At 36.1% G+C, this 10,954-nt stretch overlaps 1 protein-coding gene across 1 annotated transcript in view; it reads right to left on the minus strand.

The window, feature by feature from the left end:
- SACM1L (SAC1 suppressor of actin mutations 1-like (yeast)) overlaps nt 1-10,954 on the minus strand; it is a 97,720-nt gene that overhangs the window by 52,982 nt on the left and 33,784 nt on the right. The window contains exons 8-11 of the mRNA XM_012661446.1: nt 9,779-9,928; nt 7,520-7,579; nt 6,631-6,664; nt 995-1,096 (exon numbers count right to left, since the gene is read on the minus strand). Coding sequence (XP_012516900.1) covers nt 995-1,096; nt 6,631-6,664; nt 7,520-7,579; nt 9,779-9,928 — 346 coding nt within the window. The remainder of the gene's footprint in view (nt 1-994; nt 1,097-6,630; nt 6,665-7,519; nt 7,580-9,778; nt 9,929-10,954) is intronic.

The raw sequence follows: 10,954 nt of genomic DNA on the forward strand, positions 1-10,954 counted from the left end.
AAAAAAATTTTTTTTTTTGAAACAGAGTCTCACTCTGCTGCCCAGAGTGGACTGCCATGGTGCAATCACAGCTCACTACAACCTCCAACTCCTGGGCTCAAGCGATCCTCTTGCCTCCACCTCCCAAAGCACTGGGATTATAGACATGCCACCTCACCTGGCCAAAAGGTATTTTTTGATATTTGAAATATGTAAATGTATTATCTATTCAAAAAATTTAATTAAAAATTATGTTTCAATCCAAGAAAATCTAGTTACAAGGGAGTTGTTAATTTTAATTTTGGTCTGTGATCTTGACCAGATCACTCACTCAATGTCTTTCTACCTCTGCTGTATGTTCTACAATGAGAGACATTAACCAAATAATCCCTACAACTTTCTGGCCCAAAACTACAACTTAGTTAATGGTCCACAGGCCATTAAATACTGTGATATACTCAGTTTAAAAAGGAAAACAGAAAGGTTAGAGAAACTCCTTTTCATAATGACAGTAACTTTTAATACAGATTTTAAAATGTTGATTTGAGCAAATTAGTATGCTGCTAGTACAAAGCTTGGAGAATAAATACTCAAAATGTAAATGTTTACAAAGTTGAAGGCATAAAGTCAAATGTCTAGCTTTATGCATGCAAAGAAACCAAAAGCAATAAAAGAAAATTCTTTCTGATACAAGTTTAGGTTACCGAAAACTACACTGAGTTCACCTGTGATTTCAGACATCCAACAAACAACATAAGCAGCTCCTCTTAAAGCAGTAAGAAGCAGCCTATAATGTTACATTAACGTTTGCAATGTAATTATGGTAGCTGGAGTAAAGCTCAAAAGACCTACCTAATTATTATAATGAAACAGGAGATAAATATTTAGCGAGGCTATCAAATGACAACGAAACAAATAAAATACAAAAGGTTACATTCATGTCACCATAAGACAAAATGCTAATTAGTGATAGATATGACCTAGTACTGAATCATGCTGACAAAATTAATCTCACCTCTTACATAATAGCGCACACCGGCTCTGAAACAACTCCTCCTTGAGATGAGAATCCAATCAAAGTATTTTCCATTAATAGAACATGAATGCATGGTAATAACTTAACAACATTAAGAAAAATATGACATATGTAAAAATCACATGTATTACTTCTAGATTCAGTTTGAATCTATCTAACCTAGTAAGAATGAATTGTTCTTAAGAGAAGAATGGACAGTATACAAATTTTTTTGGTTCTTCATGAACCAAAAAGGAACAAGCCTTTAGTACTATAATCTTCAATTGTGAAGTTCTGTCAAGTCAATAATCCTATAATGAAACAGTATGCTTAAGCTGTCTACTATAGTGTTTCTATTTAAATAATATGCTTTCCTTTCTCTAATATCCTCAACCACTTTCTAAAAGCAAAGAATTAAGTATTAATCACATCACTGAAAAATCTACTCAGAATGAAAAACAAATTTAAAATAGATTAACCTTCAAATAAGAAATGAAAAATGGAAAAAAGGCTAGGCTACTGCAGTTTAAAAAAAAAGAAAAAAACCTGAAATATATTACATGCATAATTACAAATGTAAATTAGAGTAACAGTTGGTAAGCATATGAGGATTTACAGATCAAACTGAATTAAACAAAGATTATCTAGAAACAGAAATTTTAGCTCCACTTTTTCCTTGAAATAGGAAAAATGAATCTTAATATGAAAAAGACTGTATCTCCTCAAAAGCTTTTCTTAATATAAAATTATTTCCCTTATTACTGGTAACAGTATATGCTGTATGATACTCACTACCATTCAGTAACATAAAAAGTCACATGCCTGGAAATTCTGAAGGCTAATCTCCTCGTTTCATTCCCAGAGAAAACGGCTGCAGAAGTCTTTGGAACTGGCATACCTCTTACATTAAATGTTTTCATTATTAAATATAATAAACAAAAAAGAATATATAATGTACACAAATATTTACAAAAACATTTGTGTATGGGGAGTTATTACTTAATGGGTATAGAATTTCTGGGGTGATGGAAACATTTTGAAAACAGTGATGCTGGTTGTACAACACTGTGAATATAATTAATGCCGCTCATTGAACTGTACATTTAAAAATGATTAAAATGGCAGATTTTATGTTAAATATATTGATCATAATAAAACTATATTACACATACACACACCCCTTTGCACCCACCAGCATCTTTGAAGCACCCTGGGCTCCTCTTCACCTGGCACCATCACTGCCCTCTAAGAAGTAACCACTATCCACTCAGTTTATCATTCCCTTGTCTTTCTAGTTTTGCCACTAAATAACTTATTGTTGAGTCTGAATAGTTTTTGAACTTTTTTTTTCAACATAAAAGGAACTACACTGTATGTATTCTTTTGCCTTGCTTTATTTGTTCAACATTATGTTCATGAGGTTCTTTTGTTGCTATGGCTATACAATATTCTACTGTATGACTATATTATAGTTTATCCATTCTACTGTCCATGGACATGTAAGCTGTCCCCAGACTTACTATCATAAATAGCACTGCAACAAACATCTCTGTAAATGAACATGTGGAAGTGGTTCTAAGGAGCAGTACTGCTGGGTTACAGAGTATGTTCATCATCTGTCCTTATCAGGAAATGCCAAATTGTTTTGAGAATTACTTTGGCTTCTCATCTTTACCAATGCCTGATAGTTCTGCTTTTTAATGTTTGCCAGACTGGTGGGGGGTATGATAGAAAGACAGGTTTGTCTTATTGTATCAACAGCCTAACCTTTTTTCCTTCCTCATTTATTTAGGTTTCCCCAACGGTTATTTTCTGTATGTAACATTTTTTTCTTAATATAATTTGATTCATCCATTACAAAGCATAAGAGCAATATAAAATAAGTATCTGTCAACCTACCATCCAACTTCAGAACAGTACCAAAACCCTGAATTTATCTTTCTGTTCCACCTCCATTCTATCCAACTGCCTTCTCACCCAGAAGTAACTATTCTCAGATTTTTGGAAACCACTCTCCTGTCTTTTTAGTTTCATCACATGCAACCATGACTTAAACACACATAGCTTGTTTTTGAGTTTTATAAAAATGGTACCATGCTATTTATAAACCTCAAGCCCTTGTTTTTTTCTCCCCATAAGTTCCCAAGATTCATCAGTATACTGCATGAAGTAGTAGTTCAATTCCTCTTCAGAGTTGTGTGAAATCTGTAAGGACCATACCATGAAAGACTTAATTCTAATAATGAAACTTGTGTTGTTCACAGCTTTGCTCCAAAGTGGTACTGTGAGCATGCCTATAAATACTTCCTGGTATGAATGTATTGGGTATGCACAGGAGGAGCGCTGGCAAGTTCACAAGAGAATGCCAAATCATTTTAAAAATGTTGGTACCAACTCTAAGTGAATTGAGTTGCTAATGATTAATCTCTATTACCTAGTATCATCAGACTTAATAATGGCTTCTCTTGAGCTCCCAGTTCACTCTCCTTTGAAACTCACAGCACTAGAGAAGATTCCAAGGCAGTATTTATTCACTTACTCAGCCAAATCATCTATTTTGAGCCAGGGCACAAGATGAATAAGCCTGTCATTAGAGAGCTAAATCTAGGAGAATATGACTGGCTGCTTTCTGAATCATTTTCCTCTGATTACTAGACAAAAATATATACATACTTTATAGAGAATCCAAAAAGCATGAACCAAGAAAATAAAAACACAGAATCCTATCACCATGAGGTAACTTTTAAAATGTGAGTGCATTTACTTCTAGTCTTTGATCAATGAGCTGCTCCCAGGGCACCCACCCCCACTCTCCAGTATGCCCACTTCACACATTCTCCTCAACCTGCAATACTCCTCCCTCAACCCACGCACAGCCGATGACGTCACTTCATACTTCATCGTAAAAATGAAAGCGCTCCACAGGCTCCATCACATTTATACCCCACCAGCATCCGCATCCACTGCCCACGGTGGATGGGCGGTCCATGCCAGGCCCTCTGCCTGTGCTCTAGACCCCAACCCCTTCACACACTCATGGACGTCACTCTAGCAGGCACCTTCACCAAATTTTCCTCTTCTCCCAATCTTTCTTATCAGAATTTGGTAATATGGCTCATTTGGAGAGAAAGCAGGAAGGAACAAGAACATAACGTCTTTTCTCAACAGTCATCATATTTAACCAACCAGTAGCATATCAGCTGGTGTACAGTCTCCTCTTGGAAACATAATCTTCAGTTGTTTCCGGGACACTACTCTCATTTGAGAGGTTTTCCTCTTCCTCACTGGCCTTTGCTGGTTCATCTTCATCTCTCTGACCTCTAAACCTGGTAGTAACCCTATGACCTGTCCTTTCGGCTCACTCACTTTGATTCCCTCACTTCAGAAGTCTTTTGTCCTCACTGAGGCCTAAGGCTCATTTTTTCACTATTTAGAACCCTCCTCAGTTTGTCTTCTCTTTTTATACAGGTCTTTTCTCTGTATTAATTCCTTCCTTTGAAGATTTCATCCAGATTCCTGGCTTTAAATGCCATCCACTTATACCCTGAGAACTCTCGAATTTATGTCTCCAGCATGGACTTCTCCCCTGAACTCCGGTTACCATTTATACAACTACCTCCTTCACATCTTGATGTGGATATCTGCAGAAATCTCAAGTTTAACATGTACAAATGGAACTCTGGATACTCTTCTGCCTCCCTCCCACCTCCTGATTCTTCCCTACCTCAGTGGATGGCTTCCGTCCACTTACTCTGGTCACGAACCTTTGAGTCACACTAAACTCCTCTATTTTATAACCCACATACAATTTGTCAGGAACTTCTGTTAGCACTGCCTCAAAAACTTATCTAGAACCTGACCATTTCTCACCACCATCATTGCCTACCGTCCTGGTCCTAGGCAATACCACCTAGGACAATCCTCCTAATTGTTCCTTGTATCCACTCTTGCTTGCCTTTGGCCTATTCTCTACATCACAGAGTGATTCAGTCTTACCATGCCAATCCTCTACTCAAATCCCCTAATAGCTTCTCATCACACTTAAAGTAAAAGCCACAGTCCTTCCTATGAGGCCCCGAGTAAACTGGGCCAAGTTACTTCGCTGAACACAGCTCCCACCTCCCCCTGTCCATGCTCTCTGCTACAGTCATGTTCCTGCCTTGGGGTCATTGTACTTGCTGATCTCTGTATGTGTGTGAAACATGTGACTATATTTTCAATCAACAAACTACATTAAACAAAAGCTCATTTAAAGCTTAAATTTAAAGCTAAATGGGCATGCTATTTCTAAAGTCGCCTTTAAAAAAGTTCTATAAATTCACTTAATATTATTTGTCCATTCACAATCTCATTTTGAAAAACACATTTATTCTTATTTTACCCTTAGGAGAACCTGGAAAGCTCCAGGGTGAAAAACAAAAACAATAAACAAGAGCTTTTATCCTGAGATTTTCTAATTTTTATTCCCCCACAACTAGAAAATGTTTCCTCCATGACTTTTCTGTTTTTCTTTAAGTATAACAAGAATAATAATTTAATGAAATCATATTAACATGATGAATAAATAAATCATAGACTGTTGTGTTCATAAGCTTCTTGGGCGTGCTTAACAGAAAGAAGTCATCTCTGTTTCTGCAGGGCACAGTTCTGATTAGAATCACACGTCAGTTAACGGATACTTTCTAAGAAATGAGTCATTAGGCAATTTTGTACATCACAGAATGTCCTTACGCAAACCTAGACAGTATTAATATAACCTACTACACATACCTAAGCTATATGGTATTGTCTATTGCTTCTAGGTTACAAAACTGTACAGTATGTTACATACTGAATACTGTAGGCACAATGGTTAATTACCTGTGTATCTGAACATATCTAAACAGAAAAGGTTCAGTAAAAATACAGTATTATAATCTTGTGGGACCACTGTCATATACATGGTCTGTCATTGACCAAAATGTCATTATGTGGCACATGACTGTATAAGTTCTTGACAGCATGTATTGTGCTTATACTTCAAGAGCCAGCTAACTTTGATTTCCTATTTTTATTATGATGTCTATGATAAAGATATGTTTTTGAAATGAACTTACAAATTAGATAATCGTTACTCATTTTGCATGTATACAATGATTTCCCCCTAAGCATTATTCCTTGTACTTCATCTACTTTCATTTTTCTCACTATTGCAAATGATAAATAAAATTTTTAACTGTAATTTTCCTCTCTAAGTTGCTGGTCACCCTAGTATTTGAGTCTAACTTTTAAAATTACATACTAAGGTAAGTTTTCATTTCAACAGCCAGGTACAAACTACTCTTTTATAATTTACTGATATAAGATAACATCAAATAAAGGCAAAACACAGTATATATATTCCTTCTCTTTAAACCACCAGCCCTAGAACTCTTGAACAGAATGTGAATAATTTAGTCTGAAAAGTTCATTCTTTAAAAAAAAAAATGGTTGTTTACAATCAGTACTCTTAAGATTTTACATCAATGAGTTTCAGCAATTTCTACTACTTCTGAAAATACTCTCCTCATGGAATATTTGAGACTGTCTCTAAATCTGCTTTATAATAAAATATAAATAAAGACTGCTAGAAACTAAAGAGTATTAAGAAAGGATACAGCCATGTAACACTGGAAGAGCAAACCGATGAACCTGAAATGAATAAATACAATATTCAGAATCAACGTACTTCAAAAATAAATGAGCAGCGTTATTTAAAAAATATTTACACATAGGGAGGTATTAATAATATACAAACATAACAAAGTGGTAAGCTTATGGGTAACTTTTAATTTTAAAGAAATTTCTCTAATGTAACATTAAGTATGCATTACAATCATTTGGGCTTGGATATTCACAGATTTTAGAACACTAATAAAACTACATGAAGTTGCAGAATGTTTACCTCCTTTTCAGTCTTTACCTACAACAACTTCATTCCTCCAGAGGAAAAATATCCCATGCTAACTGCAGCTCAAACTACTTTTCCAAAAAAAAAGCATAGCGACTGACAAGAAATAAAGCAATTAGACGAACCTATTTACCTAGATTCAATTTGTCACATTTACCTAGCTGGGCCTCCTTGTTTATGCCTCATTTATGTAGACAAAGGAGGAGAAAGGTGGCATCTGTGTATGTCTCTCCTGGGTGATTAAAGGGAGCCTCATCTCCACATAAAGACAAATACAGAGCTCTTCTCTTGGCTGAAGACTTAGCCCTGGCCCCTCATTTCTTCATTATTCATCCACCAAGACCCACTTCATCTTTCTTAGTTAGACAAAGCAATGTATTTTCACTTAAGGCTTCTACAGGGGATCACAGTAACATAATTAGGCTTCTTCAACCTAGAACAATATGTGAGGGTAGAACTGATAAAAGTTTATAAGTTATAAACAGAGTTAAATTAGAATCATTTACCAAAATCCTTGGTGATTAGGTAGTCATTTTATAACATGCGTTGAATTAAATCTTAGACTATAATGAGCAATTTTATTTAGTGTACATTACCTCTGGCTGAGCAGAAAGTTCTCTTAGAAGATGACCGTTCCATACAAACCGCTGATCTGCCTGAGAGAAGTTTTAAAATTTAATAAAATATTGCCTGCCAAGTTGATTTTTTTTTTTTCAAACCATATACCATAAGTAAGGACCAAGTTGATTTTCTATAGAAAGAAAACTATACCAGTCAATGTCTCCATTTGGTGACGAGAAGCAGGTTTCTTTGACATGCTCCAAACAGAAAACATTTCCCCCCCAAGTTTGTTCCTCCTCTGGGTATTCCTGCCTCATTGCCTCAGGCTAGACAGAAGCCTGGGCGTCCTCTCAGGGTCTTTCTTTCCCTTACATTGGCTCAATTGCCAAGTACTAAATCTCCAAAATCCATCCTCTTTTCTTCATTTCCACTTCCGCCACCCTTGGCCAACACTTGACTCTGGCCTAACTACTAAAATGGCTTTCCCTGACCCAGGTCTTGCATCAGCCCTCCCCATCCACTTCTCCACAATGCTGCCAGTAGAGTTCTCCAACATTTCCTATCTCCTCTCTGCTACAAATTCTTCAGCAACTTTTTGTCACCTAAAGAACCAAATCTTTGCATGGCCTAACCAGTCCTGGGATCTGGCAGCCCCTACTTAATTCTCTGATCTCATCTCTGGCCACTCTGACTTTCAAACTATACATACAGAAGTAGCTCCTTCAACAACCTCTATTTAGTTGACTCAGTAGATTAACCAGTTCTCTCCATTCTCCTTACCAAGCAGACCAGTTAAACCATTCCCATCCCCAAATCTAAAAGTCTCAAGGAATGGCTCTTATACTTGGCCACAACCAGAGATTCAGGTGTATGTTCCAAGTGGTTTGTGTCAGTGATACTTGCTATTTATTATTACATAATTCAACTAAATATTTTATAAACCAATGAGACTAAAAATGAACTGCTCTTTCTGTAAAGATGAATGATCTGGAACACAACTTAATAAGAGGCAAGTGGCTAAAACAAAATTGCTGTTGAATTAGGAATAGGAGTGGCAACTAAAAAACATTAGAGAAATACTGTAAAAATATACAGGATTCTGCACACAGATTAATATGTAAGTGTTGAACTCTTTAAAGAGTCCCAATTTGAATGCCTTATGGATGCAATTTACACAGCAAAGACAATTTGGAATCAAGGAAGCAAAACCAAAGAAAAGCCTGTGGCCCTACATAAACACATTGATCAATGAATGTAAAATTTTATGTTTTAAGTTAAAATGTTTAAGGTATGTGTTTCATTTATTACTTTTATGATTCCCTATGTTAACTTTAACAGACTTTTCTGATTAGCTGACAAAAAAAAATCCCATTCCATCCCAACAGATGAAATGGCTTTCTTCTTCAGCTTAGCCTACTATTGCTACCACCTCTGCCTGGAACCCTCCCTCTCCCACTGTCACCTGACAAAAAAACTCTCATCATTAAGTCTCAGCTCAAAAGTTACCTTCCTTAATAATGTCATCCCTGACACTCCCAGGCAGAGTGAGACTCTCCTTCTTTCAGATCTCACCACATTGTGGTACATATCTCTGTTACAACAATCATCCCTTGTTTTGTGATTGCTGGGACTACTGCTTCCACGGCAGACTGCAGGCCCCCACTAGGCAGGATCCACAGCTTTTCATTCTGGGTCCCCAGAAACTAGTACAGTGCCTGATACATAGCCAATGTTTGAGAGATATTTAATAAACAAATGGAGACTGTAGCAACTGCTTTAAAAACCAACAGTCTCTTTGTAGTTAAAACCGAAGTTTCTTGATTGCTTGGCCTAAATCTAAACTTACATCTAAGCCTACACACAATTTTACCAGATTACAGTATGAAATCTTACCCAAAGAGCCAGTCAACTAAAATATCGATTTAGACTGCACTATATGAAATTACCATTTTTACTGTTCAAAAATTGTCAATTATTGGTCCAACATAATAGGTAACAGGGCAACCTTTCAAACTGTCTGCCCACTGAATACATCTAAGGCTTGTCAAAAAAATTAAGGCAACAATTATCCAGGTTCTTGAACAGCAGAAACTTAAAGTTGAGATCATTTGTAGTTTTAAAGATACATTCATCATTAAAAAAAAAAAAGGCAAAACAACAAAAAAAAACTTAAAAGGATATTTCCAAATTCTTAAATTAATAAATTACTACTTTTCAAGTTACAAAAATTATAAATAACATGTCCCTTTAAAATAACCTAAAAAAGAATAAAAGTAACTGAAGATCAAGCTTACCCTTTCCAAGAGGCTCATTTCTTGGAATTCTGGACTAGTGTTGGACAGCCGCTGCAAAGTATGGGTCAAATCATATGTTGTTGAAAAGTAAAATCCATCCACACTCAAGACATGGTTTAGCATTGCTAGGAAAGTTTTATTATCTTGTAACTGTAAACAAAGGGGAAAAAATCGGTATATTTCATAATTGAAAAAGAATCTGTCAGCATGAGAAAGAATAAAAATAAACATCTATAAGTACAATCTGGTTAAATACCACCAGCACAAGGACTGGGCAAGAGAGGGGGATGCTCACCATTTCCCCAGGACCTAGGATAGGTCCTGACACACAGAAGATGCAGAATAAATATTGTACGGTGTTATTATTAATATATAACTTGTACTATTAATATATAACTAGGTAGGACTCCTTCCCTTTTTATCCTTCACAATTTTTATTCTAAAGGGCAGAAGAGTGGTTTTAACAAAATATCATCAGTATAGGTTATGACCTACTACGTGCTAGACACTTTCCAAAGATTCTCTTTAATCTTCTAAACAACCCTGCTAGGTTAGCATAATTATTCTCATTTGACAAACAAAACACATCAATCCATGAGGGACCCAGTAACGCAGACAGTAAATAACAAGAGATTATTATCACACCATTCTCAAGAAACTTTACTGGTTTGCACTGGATAGGAAGTAAAATGGAGTTCTTTTTTTTAAAAAAACAAAGATTAAAAGAAAAGTTCAGTAAAAGCAATTTTTATCTTAACTTCTGGATAATCATTTTAACTAGCCTTCCTAATGAATACCAACATTGACATTTGTTTTTATCCTTTTTATAAAAAAAAAAAAACTGTTGGCTGGGCGTGGTGGCTCACGCCTGTAATCCTAGCACTCTGGGAGTCCAAGGCGGGAGGATTGCTTGAGCTCAGGAGTTCGAGACCAGCTCTGAGCAAGAGCGAGACCCCATCTCTACTAGAAATAGAAAAAATTAGCAAGTCAACTAAAAATAGAAATAAAAAATTAGCCGGGCCGGGCGCGGTGACTCACGCCTATAATCCTAGCACTCTGGGAGGCCGAGGCAGGCGGATTATTTGAGCTCAGGAGTTCAAAACCAGCCTGAGCAAGAGCAAGACCCCGTCTCTACCAAAAATAGAAAGAAATTAATTGGACAACTAAAAATATATA

The sequence above is a fragment of the Propithecus coquereli genome, unplaced genomic scaffold (assembly GCF_000956105.1).
Source record: "Propithecus coquereli isolate 6110/MARCELLA unplaced genomic scaffold, Pcoq_1.0 Scaffold1, whole genome shotgun sequence".
Lineage (NCBI taxonomy): Eukaryota > Metazoa > Chordata > Mammalia > Primates > Indriidae > Propithecus > Propithecus coquereli.